At 38.0% G+C, this 23,218-nt stretch overlaps 1 protein-coding gene across 5 annotated transcripts in view; it reads right to left on the bottom strand.

Moving 5' to 3' along the window:
* The window catches only part of HIPK1 (homeodomain interacting protein kinase 1), a 49,295-nt gene that overhangs the window by 8,799 nt on the left and 17,278 nt on the right, over window positions 1-23,218 (bottom strand). For 3 of the 5 annotated variants that reach the window (XM_073008468.1, XM_007977497.3, XM_037998064.2), the window contains exons 3-13: window positions 16,107-16,230; window positions 14,229-14,348; window positions 13,348-13,434; window positions 12,209-12,393; window positions 11,737-11,899; window positions 10,740-10,965; window positions 6,614-6,735; window positions 5,539-5,673; window positions 2,771-2,913; window positions 1,102-1,284; window positions 398-604 (exon numbers count right to left, since the gene is read on the bottom strand). In XM_073008468.1, coding sequence (XP_072864569.1) covers window positions 398-604; window positions 1,102-1,284; window positions 2,771-2,913; window positions 5,539-5,673; window positions 6,614-6,735; window positions 10,740-10,965; window positions 11,737-11,899; window positions 12,209-12,393; window positions 13,348-13,434; window positions 14,229-14,348; window positions 16,107-16,230 — 1,695 coding nt within the window. The remainder of the gene's footprint in view (window positions 1-397; window positions 605-1,101; window positions 1,285-2,770; window positions 2,914-5,538; window positions 5,674-6,613; window positions 6,736-10,739; window positions 10,966-11,736; window positions 11,900-12,208; window positions 12,394-13,347; window positions 13,435-14,228; window positions 14,349-16,106; window positions 16,231-23,218) is intronic. The other 2 variants (XM_037998063.2, XM_037998061.2) reach the window with 2 other exon arrangements.

The raw sequence follows: 23,218 nt of genomic DNA on the forward strand, positions 1-23,218 counted from the left end.
CCCTTTTTTTGGGATGGGGGTGGAAGGGGATGCAGTCTTGCTCTGTCACTCAGGCTGGAGTACAGTGGCACGATCTCAGCTCACTGCAACCTCTGCCTCCTGGGTTCAAGTGATTCTCCTGCCTCAGCCTCCCGAGTAGCTGGGATACAAACATGTGCTACCACGCCCCGCTAATGTTTGTATGTTGAGTAGAGATAGGGTGTTGCCATGTTGGCCAGGCTGGTCTTGAACTCCTGACCTCAGGTGATCTTCTGGCCTCAACCTCCCAAAGTGCTGGGATTACAGGCGTGAGCCACCGTGCCCTGCTGGTCCTTTCTTTCACAGGCCAAACTGGGCCCACTTGCCTGAAGCCAACAGTCTAAGACCAACAGAGCTAGGAACCATTCACTTATCTTACCTACTGGGCTTGTATTTGTTGTCCTCTTCCTCATCAGTGTCACTTCGGATAGTGATGACACTCACAGGAGGGCTGGGAGTATCTGGAATGATGATGGGCTGATGCTGATCTTGGACAGGGACTAAGGAATTATACGAAGATGTGGTGCGGAGGGGACTGCTCCCAACCAGAGAATAGACTTGGGAAGGCAGAACATCTAGAGAGGACCTGTAGGAAAAGTTCACATGGAAAGATGATTCAGTTCTTGGCCTTCCAAATTGTACATCTTTTCCCCAGACTGCTTTCCAATTTACTCGTTGATTCCTTTTTACATAATCATTAAGCAAATACATTTAACTATACAAGTTCCAATGAAAATAAGCACCATGCTGATGCTGGCAAGAGTTTCCAGGGACAAGAACACCAAAATACAAAAGACATTTTACTGGTATAAGTCCTTTATCCCAGGACTAAATTTCACTCTGTAAAGTAAAATAAAAGCATCATAAAATGCCCCAGATTCAAAGTGGCAGCAGAGAGAAAGGACGATCATAACCAGGACACACCTGGTGTACATGTGCAGATGAAATGATTTGCTCTTTCTCAATTTGGCAGCTACTTGCTGCTTCATATCTATATGATATGTCTATAAAATACTCCAAATGCAAGGCAACATATCTCTCAAATTGGCACAGTTTTAACTATCAGCTGTAACAAAGACTCACTTGGAAGAGACTGGAGCTGACTGCTTATTCTTCTTCGAAGGGAGGGAACTGGATTGCTGTTGTCTGACAACATGGGCAACACCAACATTCAGAGGCTGAGCAGTGGCCAGTGTCACATGGTTAGTCAGCAAGGATGGCTGCTGCATGATAGTGCTGTACTGGTTGCCATGAGAGTGGGCATTCCTGTACCAACAGAAAGAAAGAGAGAAGAGTGAATTCCAAAACCACTGAAGAATCAGGACCAAACAGACATCAAAAGCAATTAGCCAAAATGCAACTGCATTTTATTTTTTTAAAGTTGAGTACCTACCATCTGATAAGGGATTAATAACCAGAATATGTAAGCACTCAAACAACTCTATGGAAAAAAAATCTAATAATACGATCAAAAAATGGGCAAAATATTTGAATAGACATTTTCCAAAAGATAACTTACAAATGACAAACAGGCATATGAAAAGGTGCTCAACATCTCTGATCATCAGAGAAATGCAGATCAAAACTGCAATAAGATATTATCTCACCCCAGTTAAAATGGCTTATATCCAAAAGACAAGCAACAATAAACACTGCCAAGGATATGGAGAAAAGGGAACAACTGTACACAGTAGGAATGTAAGTTAGTACAACTATTATGGAGAACAGTTTGGAGGCTCCTGTAAAAACTAAAAATTGAGCTACCATACGATCCAGCAATCCCATTGCTGGGTATATACCCAAAAGAAAGGAAATAAGTATATCAAAGAGATATCTGCACTCCTATGTTGCAGCACTGTTCACAATAAGATCTGGAAGAAGCCTAAGTGTCCATCAACAGATGAATGGATAAAGAAAATGTGGTACATATACACAATGGAGTACTATTCAGCCACAAAAAGAATGAGATCCTGTCATTTGCAACAACATGGATGGAACTCAAGTTCATTATGTTAAGTGAAACCAGACACAGAAAGACAAACCACATATTCTCACTTATTTATGGGATCTAAAAATCAAAACAATTTAATTCATGGACATAGAGAGGAGGATGGTTATCAGAGGCTGGTAAGAGTAGTGGAGGGTTAGTGAGGAGGTAGGGATGGTTAATGGGCGCACACACACACAAAAAGAGTAAGACCTACTATTTGATAACACAATAGGTGACTACAGTCAGTAATAACTTAATTGTACATTTTAAAATGACTTGAAGAGTATAACTGGATTGTTTGTAACTCAAAGGATAAACGCTTGAGGGGATGGACACCCCATTCTCCATGATGTGCTTATTTCACATTGCATGCCTGTGTCAAAATATCTCATGTACCCCATAAACAAACATACCTACTATGTAACCACAAAAATTAAAAATTAAAAAAAAGAAAAAAGGATTTTCATTATAAAAAATAAAGTCGGGGACCTAGATTATCAGGCTTTAGGATCTCACTGTATGGTTTCTAATCACTTAAGACTCTCTTTAAAAAATCTGGAAGAAATGATTCTTAAGAACCTATTGCTTTCCTATATTCAAAGTTTTCTTATAACACCGTCTCCTAGCCTGATACGGGTTCTTAAAGGATTCCAACAGAGTCAAATTTTCCTTATTTTCTTACTAGTCTCTCCTTATTATCAAGTGCTCCCACCCTATGGGATCTGCCCTTACAAATCTCCCAGAGTAACACAGGACACTTGCCTCCAGTCAGCTAGCTGCTGGCCACTTCCCATGGCCTCTGGAATCATTGCTGTGGGCTGGACAGAGTTGTGTAGAGCAACCCCAGGCAACTGTTGCCAAGTTGAAGGCAGGAGAATTTGCTGAGTCCCTCCAGGCCACGCCTGCTGTAAGGAAACACACACAAAAAACATCCAGACTTGATTCATTCTTGGCTTTTTCTTCTGTTTTTTTTAAAGAAAGAAAAATTCATATCTTAAAAGAAGTTGCTTGTAGATTGTTAACTTGCAGAGATTAAAAAAGAAAAGTCAGAGGGGCTCAAAGCTACAAGTCTTATGAATGGGGAAAGAAAACATACTGCTTTCTTTCACCCACCCCCATAACCTGACCACCCTGGTATTAAAGAAAAGAAGATCCCTGCGGTTAAGAGCTTCTATTATACTGTAGAGAAAAGGAGTCTGAAGGTTCAGAGATAAGAGCTGGTTAAATGCTGGAGTTTCATTTTCGCAACAATTCTAAAATATATCCCTAGAAAGACTTAAGAGGACTCCCTGGAGATTAAAAATTTTTTAATCTGACTGCCAATCAGATAAGATATCAGATCAATTCAACCCATAAAACAAAGGGCAGAGCTGTTCCCTTTTTTCAAAGGGTAGTACTTGGAAAATGGAGCCAGATGTGGATGACCAAAGGCCTAATCCTTTTGGGAAAAAAATCTTACGCCAGCAAGAAAAAGCTAACCTCATCATTTATAGCCACATAATAGAATTTCAAAATAAGGCTAAAAGTAAGATCTTTGTGAAACAGATGCAGAAAGCATCATACTTTGTTTCTAATAGTTACCTAAAATATGTTTTTATGTATCATTTGCAGGAATATTTCCACATAAAAACTAATCACTACAAGAAAGCACGATTTCTAGTTTTTAAAAAGCCATGTCACTTGCAATAAACTGAGCAACAAATGTTTTCTGTACTTCTTCCTCACAGAAATTCTGGCATTTTTTGAAAAAAAATGGAAACAGATTTGGAAGTTTCCTTTTTAAACTTGAATTCTGCAGTACGATTACCTACAATGCCTGGGTACATATGGTTCTGTTTCTTGAATTTCAAATTGCAAGGCCATCAACACACTGTTTTAAAAATATTTCTGCAAGTAACAGATCCACTTGTTACAAATACTGGTTCCAAACAAGAAGCCTTCAAAGCAGAGAAACTGCAAACACGTCTGCTACCATAAGCAGAATTTAAAACAAAACAAAACAAAACAAAAAATAAAAGAAGTATGTTAAGTCACACCATGCGTCTTTCCATAAGCCAACACCTGCACAAGACAAAGCATGTAGTTTAATACAAAGCAAGAAATAACATTCCAATGTGAGGCAGAAATCTGGCGTTCCAAGCGACGAACTGTTTTGACAGAGGAAGAACAAAAATATGCAAAGCTTAGCAAATGGCTAGTGCAAACTTAAGAGAAGCAGCAAAGGAGAAGTGTCAACTAGCATTCCAACCTCGAAACTACAGATGAGTGAGTTAAAAGCAGCGGCTTCGATCAATCGAGTTGGAAACATATCTGACTCCCTCACACTCAGGTTTTACGCTCACAAGAAAATTAATCTGGAAGTGACAAAGACTTTTAAACTGAAAACCAAATTCCAACCAAAGTATGTTTCTGGAAGTGTTTTCACTCACATGAATACTTAAGAAGCAACAAAAGAAATTTAAAGCAACTTTGAAAACAGAGAAATAACAGGATTCAATAGTGCCTTTCAGGTTTTTGGATGCTTACCTAATTTTAAATTTCAAATGATAAAATGCTGGATATCCAATAAATAATTCTAACTCCCCAAATAAACCAAAACACATCCAAAAAATCACTCTTAAGGTTACAAATCCTGAAACACACTTCAAAGTCTTGTTTGTTTTTTCTATCTCTAAGCCCAATACTACAACTGCAGCTATATTAAGTAACTATTCCCCATGACTTTTAATAACAAAGATATTATATTTGCATATGTATTTGCATAGTTTGTTGGCCATACTTTCAACCTTTGTATAAAGACCTATTTGTAAAATAATTAATTCCTCCCAAAACTCCTAAAAATGTGTTCACTTTTAATTTCAACCAACAATATGACCTCCAATATGATCTACATTCTAAAGGGGAGTATCTTTAAATGTAAGATATAAGCTGCCACTGATCATGAGTGGCAAAAAGAGCTATCTTCATGTGCCCATAGAAAGATGGTTAATATCAACTGATAATAAATTAAAAGCATCTTAAGCATTTCCACGTGCAGAAAAGTTTTAGAACCTTAAAACAGCAAAAAAAGGAGAAAGCTACCTTGCCAAGGAGTTCAATTTTGGCCATCCGGGTACCTGTAGCTGAGCCAAATTAAAGGCCACTTCCTTCATGCTCAAGGATCAGAGGGTAAAAGATAAGGCAGAAAACAAGTAACAGTGTTGAAGCTCTTCTGAGGCTATATTGAGAGCTTTTATCACACTAGGCTGGCAAAGAAGAATCAAGGGATCTGGCTCCTTACAGAGCCATATAACCATCAGTCAGACAGTGCTACAGCAAATGTTGGGGAGGAAAACAATGAGACATTAAAAGATGTAGCAAGAACACAGCCACAAGATGGCACATGCTTCCATGCCCTCTGCAAAGACTAAGCTAAAAATTTTTTTTGAAAAATAAACCAGAAAAAACAGAACAAAAACAAACAGGAAAAAACAAAAAAGAAAGAAACCAAAGAAACTCCGTTAGTAACACAATCAAGTGAGGGGAATTACCAGTACAGCAGCAGTCTGTTCAACCAGCGCCGGCCGGCCGGCTGCGCAGCTCAGAGTAAAGGGCACCGCATACTGCGGTGTGATGGTGGCTACTTGAGGGTGGAGAGTTGCTACCATTAGTGGTGTACAGCTTCCCTGAAACGTAGATTAGGCAGGTGAGTGAAACAAACACGGAGGCAGGACATCTGGATTCAGAAGGGTTCTCATTCCCCCCAAGTTATTACTGACAATGAACAGTAATTTGATAGTACCTAAAATGCATATACCAAACACGACTTTCCCCCTTCAACTTTGTACAGCACTGGCCCACAAAGTCAAATGCCAATGGCCTAAAACAAAGAAATATAGGAATCCTCCTTGGGCTAGATTCAGGGCATCAGTTCTATGAAACAAAGACATTTATTAAGAATTCTTCCTCCTGTTCACAAAATAGGGTTTTTGGATTTGAGAATTTCCTATGTGTCATAGGCCACAAACATTTATATATAAAATATAAAATATACTGTTTGTTGCTATTTAAATACTTCACTATTTTCTCTATCATCTTAGTCGAACATTCCATAGCAAGTATAAAGTTTTAAAGCTTTCTACAGTCTGGTTAAACACAAAGAATGAAGGAATGTAATACGTGAAGGGGCATCCTGATGTGATCCAGCCTCTCAACTGTGATATTCTAAGAGTGAGCAAAAGGGACACAAAGGGTGCAAAAGTGGAACCTTATATTTTAGAATCAAAATGCTGCATATATACTTATCTTTATATGAGCTCCAACATTTAAAAAACAACAACAACAAAAAAAACACTTCATCCCGCAAAATTAAACTAAACTTACTCAGAAGACCATTTCTCAAGAATGTCTGGATATTTTTCCCTGCAAGTCTAAGGAAGACAATGGCACAGTTGCAATAGTGTTAGGAATGAGTATATTGTTCCATAGAGATGTTTCATTTTAAGTCCACTGAATCATGACCAAGAAAGATCTTAGAGTCAAACGAAATACCATTTTCTAGGACAAAATATCTGAATCTCAACAGTGTTTAGCAATATTGAGTATCCACATTGCTCTAGCTTTTACCTGCGTAAGAACTCCTGACTGAATCTGTAGTGGCTGAGCAGCTGGTGCCTGGGGTACAATTGGTACAGCATTATCCATCCTCACAGGGAATCCAGAATGCTTTGCTGTTGCTTGTAGTCCAGCTGTTGAAAACAGCATCACAGTGAAATAGTTTTGCTGGGTCTGGGAGTACTGTTTTAGATTATTTTGTTTTCAGCTTTTCTGTTCAAATAATCCACTATTCAGATTTTAGTCCTAGACACTTAAAATAAAGAAGTTTCATTCACAGAGGTCTTGGAAGTTAAGAAAAGGGAGACTGTTCCCCTCAGGTTAGGTTAATAGAAAGATGTTTGATATAGCGAGGGTTGGCTTAAAGGAATTCTAAATTTTTTTTATGCTACAAAATTTAAAACACAATATTCATCCCATCTCCATTAACAGTACAGGCAAAAACAAGCCTTCACTTAGTAAATTACATTCACTTTTTGTTTTTTTTTTTCGAGGCAGAGTCTCGCTCTGTCACCCAGGCTGGAGTGCAGAGGCGCGATCTGGGCTCACTGCAACCTCTGCCTCCCAGGTTCAAGCAATTCTTCTGCCACAGCCTCCCAAGTAGCTGCGACTACAGGCGTGTGCCACCACGCCCGTCTAATTTTTGTATTTTTAGTAGAGACAGGGTTTCACCATGTTGGCAAGGCTGGTCTCGAACTCTTGACCTCGTGATCTGCCCACCTTGGCCTCCCAAAGTACTGGGATTACAGGTGTCAGCCACTGCGCCCAGCATTATTCACTTTTTAATCCACTAGGGGAAAAAAAAAACTTGATTTTAAAACTAATCTTTAAAAGCAAAGGCTTAAATATAACTTTTAGAGAATTAGAAAATATTATGAAAAGCTCAATAATTTATAATCTAAGTTACCTTTTTATTTACATTTTTCCCCATTCCTCAAAAAATATAACCTAGTCCATAAATCAGACATATACTTTATCCTTAACCAGGCATGAACTGAAAAAATTATGCCTAGGATAAGAATATTTTAAAAGCAGACATTCTGGTTTATAGAAACTTTCTTCTACTTATTTTAGAAATCTACTCTTGTCATTGACATCTAATAGGGCTCTTTTGTAGTTAATGGGCAGCTAAGAAAATCAAGAATTCTTCTTTGTAACAGTGCCTTTATAACAATGATCATGTCTTCTTTATTCATTCTGCTCTTAGAACAAATGTTGAATAAATCTTTCCTACAAACAGATCTCCTTCTGGGGAAAAGCACAACTAAAGACAATTGTTTTTGCCAAGACTTGAGAGTCTTTAGTTGCTTCTGTACTTTATCAAAACTTGCAATATAAAGAATTTAAGTTTCTATTATACTTCCAACTCACTAATATCTGCAATTTTGTTAAGTAAGGATATAAAGATTTTAATTAAAGACTCCTTCAGTGACATTTTCTCAACTATCACCAACTAATTTCTCTTAATACTGCTATGGAGGTATCAAATAAGCGTAACTCATAGACCTAATACTGCTGTTTTCAGCAAGTCAGTCTTCTAATTTTCCACTTCAGTAATTTATGAGTAATTTAATAACAGGCTGTCATGAAGAAAAATACAATCCAGCAATGTACAAAATAAGAGGGCATAGTAAAATCGGAATTAAAACACTAACAATATCCTTTTAAGTTCTACTTGTACAAAAATAAAAAGTAACAAATTCATATATCAAGATTAAAAAGTTGCCAGCCATGCTTCATTAGGCAATGTTATCTAATAAGGCTAAGCCACACAAAATTCTTGCCTAAAGTAGGACATGGATACATGCCTAACTACAAGACATTGGTATTGTATAATAATAGCCTCCTACAAATTGGTAAAATCTAGGAGGAAATGTTTACTTCAGAAGTTCATCTATAGCCCCCAAGGTGATAAAGCAAAAGTGACAAAATTACAGAATAATAGTTACTACTAAGCAAAATGTGTATCTATTTTGGCCAACCAGGAGAGTATGGAAAGTAGTATTTATAGTACTGACCTACAAATGTGACTCTAATGTATTAGACTGCTATTGTACTTTAGGCTGAGCCCAAAAGTGGGAACAAAGAATTTAACAAAAGGCAACACTGTTGGAAGGTTCTCCCTGGCTCCTGACCTAAAAAGGATTATAGTTTCATTTTTGTTATTATTTTGTTTTATTGAACATAGTCCTTTAAATAAAGAACCAGTGAAGTATGGAAAGAATAAACTGCCTAACTGATGAGGATCTATCCTTCTGTAAGTATAGGCATCTTGTAAAAAACCAGATGGTCCAAGAAAAGTGGGCAACCTGGAATAGACCATTGCTGCACAGAAACGAGTAAATAGTGGTGGCTGGGAACTGAGGGGCAATGAGGAATAACACTTCAAAATACAGAAGCTATGAACTCCCCTGCCTGGCTTCAAATCATGGTTCTGCAATTATTTGTTATAGGACTTTGGGCACATGAAGGAACCATGCTCAAAATTCTCATCTATAAATTGGAGATAATGACATTACCCTACCTCCTAGAATTGTTAGTGAAGATAAAGTAATACATGTAAAAGCAGTTAGAACATTATCTGGCATATAATAATACATATCAGGCATCATCATCATCACCTTAATTTTAAAACTCCCTTTTCATTTGGAAAATTTTAAATACGCTCTACTAGCTCCTCAGGTTATTTATACTTCCTAGATAGGAAAAATGTCAAAAGTTATACTTACCTAATTATAGTAAAAAGGGTTATCCCACTTTTCCCCTCTAACTTCTTTAGTTTACATTTTGTTTTGTTAAAGGAACTCAAAAGTTCTTCTGCTTCATCTCTTATCATCTCAGAAGAAGCAGAAAACTTCAGGGTCCCACATTTGAAAACTGTTCCAATGAAACTCTTTGGAAAAAGTAGTGAAAAAAGTGGCTAATCTACTAAGCTCAGTGGAAGAATCACTCAACATACGACAACCCCAACTACAGAATTTACTATTATGAAGCATATGCAGAAAATCATTTGGTAAGTTAGGCTAAATGTGCATTTACGGATTTTGAATCTGTTCCTCCGCTCTCCCTGTGGTTTCTCCCTGGTTTACATCGCTATTGCTCTCCTGTCCTCCTGGTAATCTCTCAGACTTCCCTAGCCCCTCTTTTCCTTCTGCTTGCTCCAACTCTGTCAGAAACCAAACAAACAAGAGAGTCATAGTCAATAAGTAATTGATGTAAAAAGGCAAAAATGCTACCTGCTTCTATGTAAAGTGTTATATGAGACACCTGAATCCTGGTTTATTCTCACAGGGTACTGACACTGACCTTCTCTTGGGAAAGTCAAATGTGTCATTGGATTTTAGCCTTAAAGTAACATTCTTCTAAATGGCTTACCAAATGATTAAACACACATTTCCCATATACAGAAAAAAGAAACTGGACAGACTAGATTTCAGAACAACAATGTGAAAATTAAGAAGGATGGGAATGTGAAAATTAAAATCGTATTGCAACACAGGGACTCAGCCTCCTCCTTCAGCTATTCTGTTCCTCTACTGACAGGAGTTTGCAGAAACTATGATTCATAAGCTGAAGAAGATAATCTTAATGCCTGCCCCACACAAGCACCTCAGCCTGTAGGATTTTTTAGTTCAGTAAATAATGATTTTTCTATCCTTAAGTAATTTAAGACATTTCCACATTCTTAAACATGGTATTTACATTTTAGAATAAAATCACTTTTTATTGGGAACATAATTTTTATAATAGAATGATACAGGAAATAGGATCCAATATTTAGCAATTCTGCTTACAACGAATTTTTTTCAAGTTGTATAGATTTTGCATATTGACAGATACATGCTTATACAAGACATATGACATTGACACAAGGACTCAATGGGCAAGAAAACTGGTGTGAGGCAATTCAATTAAGGAAACATAAATTGAGCTGTTATAATGCATCAGATAGCATCATAATTAGATAAATAGCCAATGTAAAAAGGGAAAACCCATTTTGTGATATCACCCAATTTTAGTTACCTTCATCATCAGAGACAGAGTTTAAACTTGTAAAGATCAGAACTAAACAACTAGAGCTGCCTGAAGCAGGAAGGTCTGATACAATACCATATGATACAGGAGTTTCCCCACTTACTTTGAAACGCAGGTGGACATACTATAAATGTCTGTTGGAATGGATCTGTCTGAGTGCAAATCTGGGTGGTTCCAGGCTGCAAGGAAACACCCTGCTGGGCAACTCCAGGAACTGGTGCGGCAGATGATGGGTACAAAGCTGACTGGTAGTTTAGTAGTGAGACATCTGAATTAGCCAGAGAAAGAGTAGCAGCTGCTGCAGTAGAACTGGAAGCTAGAACACTGGCCTAAAAACAAAAGGATTATATTTGTACACTTGTATTAAGTAGAGACGCAATAATTTTACATATAGAGAATTTATCCAGAAAAACTTAGAATAATGTTTTAAAATGTAATGTTAGCTGCCTCTGAAATAACTCTCTGCTTAAGAAACTTTCCCAGTCCCTAAATCGAAGGCATATTACAAGGTCAAATAAGCAAATAAAAAAAAAGAATAGTTCTATGCTGGCTGTGGCTACACAAACCCCAACTACTTCTGAACAAAAATTGCCAGATGGAAGATCTCACCAAATCTCATAGGCTCTTCCATTAAAAAAGGACACCCAGTCAAGAAATTGGGAAGCTTACATCTTCAGAAACAAACCTAAATGTAAATATCACTGGCCAGCAAACAAATGCAAAACCACCCTTAAAGTTAATGATTGGAAACCTTTCAATACAGTAACAAGAGATATAAAATCCTTCTCCTAACAGGGAGAAAGTCATTTGGCTAAAGTTAGTACAACTAACAGCGGTAAGTAGTACAATAGTCAGACTCCATTTGTTTGATGATGCTGAACATATGAGGGCATGGATTAGGCCTTTATATTTAACTTTAGTTAGCCTGTGCCTGGTACGTATTATCAGTCTACCCTGTTTTCCATCAACTTTTGTCAAGTAGAGAATTTCTAAGAAGCAACAAGACCACCAAAACAAAAATTGGTTCTTTACCTTGCCCTGTATTTTTACTAGTTTCTATCTCACTTAAGCTTGAGTTTCCAAAATTATTTACTGAATACCTGATTGTGCACTGTATTGAGCTGATTGCTGAAGCTCATGGTTAGATTTGTGCTTGTATTTGGAGCAACATGTGTAGTGAAAGGACTCTTGATCTGACTCACTGTATCATACATGTGAACCCTCCGCTTGCAGATCTCCATGTTCTGAAAACAAGACTTAACACTGAAAAAGAGATTAAAGATTCATTAAATGAATGCTGAGATTTAAACAGCAAATAACTCAAGATGAACATGGATCAAAGTTTTTTTTCCCCAATCACTTTCAGATAAAATAAATCAAGAATCTGTGTAATCATAGGGAAGAAAAACACACATCTAATTTTTATCTTATGAAGTTTCAATGAGAAAGAAAAGCACTGCTGAGCCAGATTTATAAGCACCAAAGTGGCTGGCTCATTTGATAGTGCTATGATTAAGGCAGTAACTCAACAAAGAACCACATGGCAAAAGCCCCAGAATATTCCATACTCACTGATTGCTATGTGGAAAATCCAAAAGGTGAGTCATTGTCACAAACTGATGGTTAAGAGTTTTTAGAGGGGTAATTCTCTTATCTGCATCAATTGTGAGCATTTTCTTTAAAAGATCAATGTATTCTCTTCGGTCTGCCTTCTCTGCCAACATATCTGTTCCCTCTAGGTCTGTGGACATATTCACCTTCCAAAGAAAATTCAGAATTATACTTCTTCACTTAACCTTTAGCACTGACACTACATAGCTGCTTCCCCTCCAAACTATGTGTGTGTTTCCCTCCAAACTATGATCATAAGAGAAACCTGAGGAAATTCTTTTTATGAAAGTGTAATCATTTTCACAGGAGGAAGCTCTTTTTATGCTGCTTAATTAAAATCTTCATCTAAATTTAGTGGTAGAAGAAAGCTAAACAATTTCTTGTCATTAAAAATTTGGGGGCTGGGCATGGTGGCTCATGCCTGTAATCCCAGCACTTTGGGAAGCCAAGGCAGGTGGATCACCTGAGGTCAGGAGTTCAAGGCCCAGCCTGGCCAACGTGGTGAAACCCCGTCTCTACTAAAAAAATACAAAAATGAGCTGGGCATGGTGACACATGTCTATAATTCCAGCTACTTGGGAGGCTGAGGCAGGATAATTGCTTGAACCCGGGAGGCAGAGGTTGCAGTGAGCTGAGATTATGCCACTACACTCCAGCCTGGGCAATAGAGTGAGACTCTGTCTCAAAAAAACAAAAAAAAATTGGAACAAGTAGTTAAGCAATAGTGATTGTTACTACCTAAATATAAAAGTTTCTACTGTTGAAAAAATTAAGTAAGTGTGAAGAGTTCAGAGTTTGTAACATAATAGGTGCTCAATAAATATAGCTCTTAAGTATTTGAGAAAATGGGACAAGAAACCTTCAATAATATTTTAAAACACTGCTATGTAACAAGCAAGAGAGAAATATGTAATTCTAAAAACATACTTGGTTAGGATTTAAATGTTCCTTTAATACATGGCAGAATATTAATGCATTTTTTATAAAAACTGAAAACAAATACTAGAAAGATAACATTAAATTTGTCTTCAGGATAATCAAGAGAAGTGTCTCTCTGCTTAAAAATAAATGTCTGACTTTCTGAAACTTCCCGCACTCACCTGAGCCATGTCATCTAAGCAATTAAAAATGTACTTCCGGGCTTCTTTTGATTTTATTCCAGTCTCCAGTTCATGTTCTTCAGGTGTCTATAAAATAAAGATTCTCCTCCTTAAATTCCATCTGTATGTTATTTTCACATTTTATTCAAAACTAAAGCTAGAATACAAGAGACAAGTGTGGTCACCCTGCCAACCATAGATGGAAAACATGAAAGTAATTCACAACCAGAAAATCTTCCAGTGGACAGATGTGACCTTGATATCTAGCTACCCTTTCAACAGTGATAAAATAAACATGCAAGTAATGATACAGCACAGTTCCTGAAGAATGTCAGGTAAAAAGGGACACTACCATTGTTCTCTTAAAGGTACTTTGAAATGAATTGATATCTCAAACGCTAACTGTTCAACAGGATTAGAGGCACGGTCACAGAGTTAGTCAAATTACTCAGATATTTCTGAACCTGACAGAGTAGGCTCAGAAGTAAAAAGCAGGTATTTGTTTCAAGAAAAAATACAGAAGTCTTGAATGTGGGCAGTTAGAAAATTATGTGATTTTATCACGTTCATTGAGAATTCTCTAAAAATCAGTCATTACTAAATGTCTCTAGTTCTATCACTTAATGGTGAGCACTACTCTCCAAACTTTCTATCAGCTGCGGATTGAACATATACAAAATAACCTCAGCCAACCGAACTAGCACTTAATGTTTTGTTTTTCAACCGAGGATAAGGCCAAACAGGTACAAAGAAATAATTTTTCAAAATGTTTCCCCCTCTCCTGTCCCTCCACTACCTGAAGAATTTAATAAACTTTGAATTCAAAGTTGGGGAATGAGGGGTGGAGTACAGGAATCGTAAGCATAGTAGGGAAGACAGACCTTAAGCCTCCACAGTGGGTACCCCAAATTAGGATCTCTGTTGAAAAACCTGGTTGTTTTTGTTCCGGCACTGAGAAGATATTCAGCTGGCAAGCCTTGTGTTTGTGAAATATAACGAATCTGAAACATCAAAACCATTAAACATCTATTTGAAGTGAAAAGGGAAATTATTAAAGACTTTTACACTAAAACATTATTAACTTTAGGCAAAAAAAGAAATCAATTCTTTAATCAATACAACTGAAATTTATCTGTAAATACCTATATATACTAACCCATCCACAGCTACTGTATCCATTGTTTACAAGGAAATCCAGTTTTTAAAATTTTGGCTATAATCTTTGCTTTTCCTGTTGACTTCTAATACTTCAAATCTGTGGAATCTACTACAACTCAGATAACTTCCTTTCTAAATCCTATAACTGGAAACCAAAATACCACGCAGACATTGTAAATAAGGTAGAAGTATATTTATGGACATGTAAAGATATTTGACAATATAGACCAGGCATGGGGGCTCACACCTGTAATCCCAGTACTTTGGGAGGACAAGGCAGGAGAATAGCTTGAGCCCGGGAGTTTGAGACCACCCTAGGCTGATATAGCAAGATCCCCAATTCTACAAAAAATAAAAGAATTAGCCAAGCAAGGTGGCATGCACCTGTAGTCCCATCTATCTGGGAGGCTGAGGTGAGAAGATCGTTTAAGCCCCGGAGCCAGAGGCTACAGTAAGCTATGACCACACCTACACGCCAGCCTGGGTGACTGAGCAAGACTATCTCTAAAAAAATAAAAACTTAAAAACAAAAAAAAAAAAACTTGTGTACTTACTGTGTACCAGACACAGTGTTAGGAGCTGAGGATATACCAGTGATATGAAACAATCTCTACCCTCAAGGAGCTTACATCATAAAGGGTAGAAACATTTTTTAAAAATAAGAAGAAGGCTGGGCACGGTGGTCACACCTATAATCCCAACACTTTGGGAGGCTGAGGCGGGCAGATCACCTGAAGTCAGGAGTTCAAGACCAGCCTGGTCAACATGGTGAAACCCCGTCTCTACTAAAAAATACAAAAATTAGCTGGTCATGATGGTGGGCACCTGTAATCCCAGCTACTCGGGAGGGTGAGGCAGGAGAATTGCTTGAACCAGGGAGGCAGAGGTTGCAGTGAGTCGAGATCACACCATTGCACTCCAGCCTGGGTGACAGAACAAGACTCCATCTCAAAAAAACAAAAAGAAAAAAGAAAAAAAAAAAACAAGAAATGAGAATTCACAATTTACTTCCATGGTAAAACATTTTCCCTTAATGGACAAATTCCTTAGGAAATTATAGTGTATCTCCTAAAGTTTGTCTATTTTGAGATACAGATCATCTATTACTACAACTGGGATGACTTCCTTTCTAAATCCTATCTTAGAGACCCAGTATGTCACAGCTTCTGGGACCTAAAGTGTTTCAGTCTGAAGAAAGTACCTCACTGTATCATGTGTAAAGGAAAATTATAATAACTCTGAGTAAGTAGAAGTTCTCTTAAAATTCCAGTTCCTCATCCTTACTCTACTTTCCTAACTCACAAAGCACATTAGTTAATGAAAGTTAAGTCTCTAATAAATCATTACAGATCTAGCAAAGTATCAACCTTAAGTAATATAAAATAAAATTCTTTTTTTTATTATAGAATTGCAAACATACTTTAGCCTAAAAGGCAGGAAGAGAAAATTCTACTATTCTTTAAAAAGTTCTTTAGTAGTAATTGGACTACTCTTTCCCTATTATCTAAATACTTCAGTAGTACTTAGTACTTCTCTTTCTCTAGAATCTATTTCACAAGTAACTACTTGCATTCTATTTCCATCCAAATAAACACTTTTACCTGATCATATTCTGAAGCACCAGGATAAAGAGGCCATCCCAGGAACAGCTCAGCTATCACACAGCCCAGTGACCACATATCAATAGCTTCACAAAATGGTAACCCAAGAATAATTTCAGGAGCTCTAGCAAAAACAAAAAAATCAGATAAAAAAATAAACATTATTTGGGAAAATTAACTACATGACTAAGTCCTGTTTTAGTATTAGCTAAAGGAACATTTATTCAATGAAATGGAAAAAAATCTTTGGTATACAATCTATCATCTGAAACTCAGGACCAGATGTGTTTTGGAATACAGAATATTTTGAATTTCAGAAAGGTAATGCAGAACACAAAGTATGTATTATATAATAATCCCAGTGGAGTTCAGTGCAGTGCCCTATAATCAAACACATTAATGTTTCTGCAACAAAACATGGAACAGTCATACTAAATTGGCTAAATAAAGACTTCAAATAGCTTTACAATGGTTCAAGTCAGGCCTTGCCAATTAAATGAATTTGTACCAAACTTGAACAATTTTCATTTATGAGAGCTTTCTGAATTTTGCAATCACAGATAAGGGATAATAGATCTTTTTTATTATTATTCCTAGAAACTTTTCAATCACACACACACACACACACACACACACACACAAAATCAATTAAAAGATCTGGTCAGCTGGGCACAGTGGCTCATGCCTGTAATCCCAGCACTTTGGGAAGCCGAAGCAGGCAGATCACCTGAGGTCAGGAGTTCGAGACCAGCTTGGCCAATACGGCGAAACCCCGAATCTACTAAAAATAAAAAAATTAGCCAGGCATGGTGGTGGGCGCCTGTAATACCAGCTACTCAGAAGGCTGAGATAAAAGAATCGCTTGAACCCGGGAGGGAGAGGTTGCAGTGAGCCAAGATCACACAACTACACTCCTGCGTGGGCGACAGAGCAAGACAGTCCAAAGAAAAAAAAAAAAAACCCTGGTCAATAAATAACTCCTCATGACAGAAATGCCTTCTGGAAAAAAAAAAAATAAGAAAGGCCTTCTGAAGAGACATGGTGTTGACAGCACACTCTCTAGAGCCAGCCTGTCAGGGTTTGAATCCTAGTACCATCATTTAACAGTTGCAGGTGTATTACTTGATATCTCTGTGCCTCAGGTTCCTCATCTATAAAATGGTGACAGTAAGAGTTCCCACCACACAAGAGTTGTTGTGAAGCTTAAATAAATATATGAAAGCTTTTACACCAGTGCATGGCACATGGTAAATACTAATAGGTGTTAGATATAATAACATTATTATATTACCATTATTTTAAGACTCTGAACTTTCAGTGTGCTTTTTAGAAATATTCATTTTCAGGCCGGGCGCGGTGGCTCAAGCCTGTAATCCCAGCACTTTGGGAGGCCGAGACGGGCGGATCACGAGGTCAGGAGATCGAGACCATCCTGGCTAATATGGTGAAACCCCATCTCTACTAAAAAATACAAAAAAACTAGCCGGGCGAGGTGGCGGGCACCTGTAGTCCCAACTACTAGGGAGGCTGAGGCAGGAGAATGGCGTAAACCCGGGAGGCGGAGCTTGCAGTGAGCTAAGATCCGACCACTGCACTCCAGCCTGGGTGACAGAGCGAGACTCCGTCTCAAAAAAAAAAAAAAAAAGAAAGAAATATTCATTTTCATTAACAGTCCAAGTGAGAAATAAAACACTAGGGAACCTTAAAAAGATGACTAAGGTAATCCATAAACTCAGACCTTTATATACATGAACACATCTAAAATAGAATTATCTCCATTGTATAAGAAGAAATTGAGAAAAAGAAATATTAAGTTATTGGCCTAGAGTCACAGTCAAATAACTGGCAGAGCTAGGACTTGAATCCCTGCAGTCTGGCTCCAGAGTTGCGTATATTATGTATTACACTGTTTCTCAATAAGTAAAAGTACATACTCATCTATATAAATTTATACTTGACATGGTGGAATACAAGGGCAATTGTCAAACTGTGACTAATTAAGCAATAAGTGGGTTCAAAAAGAAAATAATAGGTAAACACTAATAACAATAATAATAAATGACACATAAATAGTGCCTATTGTGTGCCATGTACTGTTCTAAGTTCTTTATAAATGTTGAGTCACTTAATCCTTACAACAATCCTATCAAAGTATTATTATTATACGTCATCAATTCTAAGATACACATCTTTTTACATTTCAGCACCTCTGAAATTAAGATTCTTACAAATGATGGTATATTTTAGTTTAATGGCAGTGCTTTTCCTTTTTTAAGTGATACAAAAATAATGTTGTATCTTATAATCAATGGCACCTTAGATTCTATGTAATAAAAGTATTATCTCCATTTTACAGATGAAGAAACTGGGCACTAAGAGGTTAAAGTAACTTGCTGAAGGCTATACAACTACTAAAAGATGGTGCCCTTGGCCAGCGCAGTGGCTCAAGCCTGTAATCCCAGCACTTTTGGAGGCCAAGGTGAGTGGACTGCTTGAGGTCAGGAGTTCAAGAACAGCCTGGTCAACATGGTGAAACTCATCTCTACTAAAAATACAAAAATTAGCTGGGCATGATGGCAGGCGGCTGTAATCCCAACTACTTGGAGGCTGAGGCAGGAGAATTACTTAAACTCGGGAGGCGTAAGTTGCAGTGAGTTGAGATCGTGCCACTGCACTCCATCCTGGGCAACAGAGCAAGACTCCGTCTCAACAAAAGAAAAAGGATGGTACCCAAGCTATCTGGATCCAAGATTTCGGCTCTTAGGCACTTGATCATCTTCTCCAACGAATTTCCTTTCCTTCTTACAAGTCATGGAATTACAATCTATAAGGACACTCCAGATCCAGATCCAGATCCAGATCCAGATTCCTCATGTAACAGGAGTTAAATGGAAAACAGATCTCTCCATGAAGAACCATCTAACTGGCCATGTCCCCTCACAGAATACTTAGGTTTCTCAAACTACTTTCAAGTGATATGTGCTTATTGTTGCTTTGTGTATATGTGCAGGGGGTTGAGGGAAGGCAAGATTAAGCATGGAGAATATAATTTCCCTAAATAAGAATATCCCTCCCCATCTAAGCAAACTAGGCATAGAAGGAAAGAAAAAAAATCCCCCCCTAGTATTTATACATAAATAGTGGCCCTTAGAAAATAGTAAATCTGGGGACTCCACAGGGCCTGAAAGCTTTTCTGATCCTTCAATAGAAATAGCAGTCAACCCAAGCCTCTTCAGGCTTAAACGCTTTTTAACAGCTATGGGTGGAACAACCAATATCATCAGTTTTTGTAGTATTTAATTTGAACTGTGGTTTTGTTTACCAAAGAAATAACTGGCCAGGTGTGGTGGCTCATGCCTGTAATCCCAGCACTTTGGGAGGCCAAGGCGGGTGGATCACCTGAGGTCAGGAGTTTGAGACCAGCCTGGCCAACATGGCGAAACCCCATCTCTACTAAAAATATAAAAAATTAGCCAGGCGTGGTGACAGGTGCCTGTAATCCCAGTTACTCAGGAGGCTGAGGCAGGAGAATTGCTTGAACCCAGGACAGAGGTTACAGTAAGCCGACATGGTGCCTGCCACTGCATTCCAGCCTGGGTGACAGAGTGAGACTCTGTCTCAAAAAAAAAAAAAAGAAAAAAGAAAAGAAGTAGCCCTCAAAAGTGATATTCCTGTTACAGGTGGCTAGAAGCACATATTACTGATGGAATTTCAGAGTTCAATGAAATCTCAACCATAATGGCATGTTTTTAACACTGCACAAGTTTGACAAGCGCATTAATAAGCTAGTGAGTAAGACTACCCAGAAACAACATAAAAGCTTTTCTAAAATTGAAAAGGAACAAAATTTTCTACTCCTAGTGAGCAGAATCATTAATTTCCAAGTTCATGACAGTGCCAAAAATAGCTGGCAGGGGGAGCACAACTGGCTATGTGCCAAAATAAAAACTGGGTTTAGAACATTCCAAAGCATCAATTGGAGGGCAGCATATTGATTTTGCTATTCTTACCATACTAGAAAGACATTTTAAAGTCCAAAAGGTAGGTCACAAAGAATAGCCAGGCCACTCTATAACTTCCTTTTTTAAAAGGCAGCAATAATAGGCCAGGCGCAGTGGCTCACGCCTGTAATCCTAGCACTATGGGAGGCCGAGGCGGGTGGATAGACTGAGGTCAGGAGTTCAAATCCAGCCTGGCCAACATGGTGAAACCCAGTCTCTAAATACACTAAAAAAAAAATTAGCTGGGTGTGGTGGCAGGTACCTGTAATCCCAGCTACTCCAGAGGCTGAGGCAGGAGAATTGCTTGAACCTGAGGGGGCGGAGGTTGCAGTGAGTCAAGATTACATAAATTCACTCCAGACTGGGCGTAAGAGAGAAACTGCGTCGGGGGGCGGGGGGGGGGGGGGTGAGGTAGCAATAATATAACTGTCTAGAGCTTAAAGTTTTCTGGGAAAGTAAGGAAAATATCACTTCCCACAGCCCCCAAGTCCCGTTTTTTAAAAACAAACTGAAGATTGGCTGAAAGTTTTTTCATTTGGTCTCACCCTGCTTTTGGAGTGACAAAAGCAGTTAAGGATTTCCAGCAAAAGCTCAGTCAAAACAGCAACTCTACCATATCCACCTTATAAAAAGGCAAATAGCAAAAGGAAAAACAAAAAAGGAAAGCAGTTAAAATTATATATATATATATATATATATACACACACACACACACACACACACACACACAGAGCCAGAAACGGCAGTTCACACCTATAATCCCAGCACTTTGGGAAGCCAAGGCAGGAGGAACACTTAAGCAGGAGTTTGAGACCAGCCTGGGCAACACAGCAAGACCCAATCTCTACCAAAAAAAATTTTTAAATTAGCCAGGTATGGTGGTGCGTGCCTGTAGTTCTAGCTACTCAGGAAGCTGAGGTGGGAGGATCACTTGAGCCCAGGAGGTCACGGCTGCAGTGAGCCATGATTGCACCACTGCACTCCAGCCTGAGACCCTGTCTCAAAAATAAACAAAAAACCAGTAAGGCTGCTTAGTTCATTAAGGGCTTTGTATTATTTGGGCCTATAAATGTTAAGACTTACCCAAACTCTACGAGGCAAAAAGACAAGTTATTTTCTACTTTACTGAACAGTAAGGCATCACTAGAGCAGGTTCATCTCTAAGGACTGAATACTTTAAACTGTGCATCCAGATTATAATTATTAGAATTATTTTCATTACATCTTTCCTGTTGGCCTCATTATTTCTTAATCCCTCAATATAAACTCTATAGACAAGTAAAATTCTGGTTCTACCTCATTTGTATAATAAGGAAGCGGAGTTAGATAATTACTCTTCCAGGTCCCTTTCCAGCTTTAACATTCTAACAACTGGGCAGTAAAAAAGGTTATCTACAGAAGCACAGGAAAGTGAAAGAAACTGTTTAAAACTGGCCGTGTTCACTTCAGTAGGAAAATGGCATTGATTGTGCTTTGAAGACGGCAAGTCTCCTCTCTGAAGACACATCCCATCCTTAAAAAACAAATACTAAACAGGCTTTAGTTATTACAGTTAAGTGATAGAAACAACAATCCCTGCCTTTTGGTTCCCCAGCTTCAAACTTCTTTAAGTTGAAAAATTCTTCCAACCAACATTGTTGAGGTTAATTTCACTGGCACCCAGAGCAAGCTAAGGTTAGAATCACTTAACACAAATCACTGATTATTTCCATGAACATTCTCATTTCTTTCTTCCTATCTCAGAGACATCAAACCTACTTACTTATCAGATTAGAGAGGTTACTTAAAACCTAACTTCCTGCATCAGTGGCTTAGGTGAAACTATAGTTTGACTGTCAGAGGAAATTAGATTATTTGTCTGTCTAGGATAAATGGAAGATACATTCTCCTTCTCTAGACCTTTTCCTTCCATAAGTAACAAAGTGATTCAGCTTGAAATAAAGGCTGGCTAGTTCAGTAGGGAAAAACATTCGGCTTGTAAGCATGGCAAACCTTTGTCTCTAAAACTCAAGCCCCAAAGACAGGAGCTTTGCTTGGAGTCTGTGCACATTTACAGTGAGCCAGAGAATAAAGTATATTATTTCCACTGCCTGAATCATTTAGCCATGCCCAGGACCAATGGACACAGCGAGGTGGCAAATTTATGTGAGCTGATAATACTTTGGCAAGTTATCAGAAAGACAATGCAATGTAAACTAAAAAGGAGGGTAAGAGGAGGACTAGCTTTGGAGTCAGAATGCTTCACCAGCCAAAAGGATTTCACAGAGGTTTTTTGAAAGACAGAAGGGTGAGGACTTAATGGTCTCTAATACAGCAACAAAGCAACATGAAAGAAGCTTAAGAGGACCACTGCGGATAAAACTAGTGATAAAGAAGGAATGCCTGAGCTGCTATTCCATCTGCCTTAGGCTCATTATCAAGTATTACTGTGACACAACAGAACACTCATGTTAAATCCTAAACACAGTCAAGCCCTGGGTACTGAACTTCAGTATACAGAGTAATTACTCAGTAACACACAGAATGAACTCCTGTTTTTAAGAGGCAAACTTAGCTCCACTTAAAATTACACTCAACAACTATAATGCAGTGAATTTAAAGAAAGCTTTGTTGAAGGTAACTTTGAAGATTTGAAAATTGTAGTTTCTATAAAAAAAAAAAAAACCAAAATGAATCAATTGACAGCTTAAATTAAAAGCATAAAAAAATACAAAGATCAGCAACCTAACATTGAAAATTATTCAAAAGAATTACATATTACAGAAAGCTAAGCAGTCAAATAATTCGTTTTATTTTGTATTAACATGCCCCAATTATAACAAAGTCAAAAAATATTTATCTCCTATTGTTCTCTCTTTTTCAATTTAAAAACTACTCTGTTATCACAAGAGAATGCACTTTGTCTTTGACAGGGCAAACAAATACTTAAAGAACACCTGTACACACAGTGAAGACAGAAAGGAAAAGCTGATCAGCCTTACTCCTTCAGCTGTGGTCTGCCTAGTCCCTCCTGAGGACTCAAAATGGGATGCTGTGCTGAACTCTTTAGTTCACCAGTAGAGTATGCTATATATATGTATGTGGGTGTGGCTGGTGGTGAGACTGCTCAAA

The sequence above is a fragment of the Chlorocebus sabaeus genome, chromosome 20, assembly GCF_047675955.1.
Source record: "Chlorocebus sabaeus isolate Y175 chromosome 20, mChlSab1.0.hap1, whole genome shotgun sequence".
NCBI classification, from domain to species: Eukaryota; Metazoa; Chordata; class Mammalia; order Primates; family Cercopithecidae; genus Chlorocebus; species Chlorocebus sabaeus.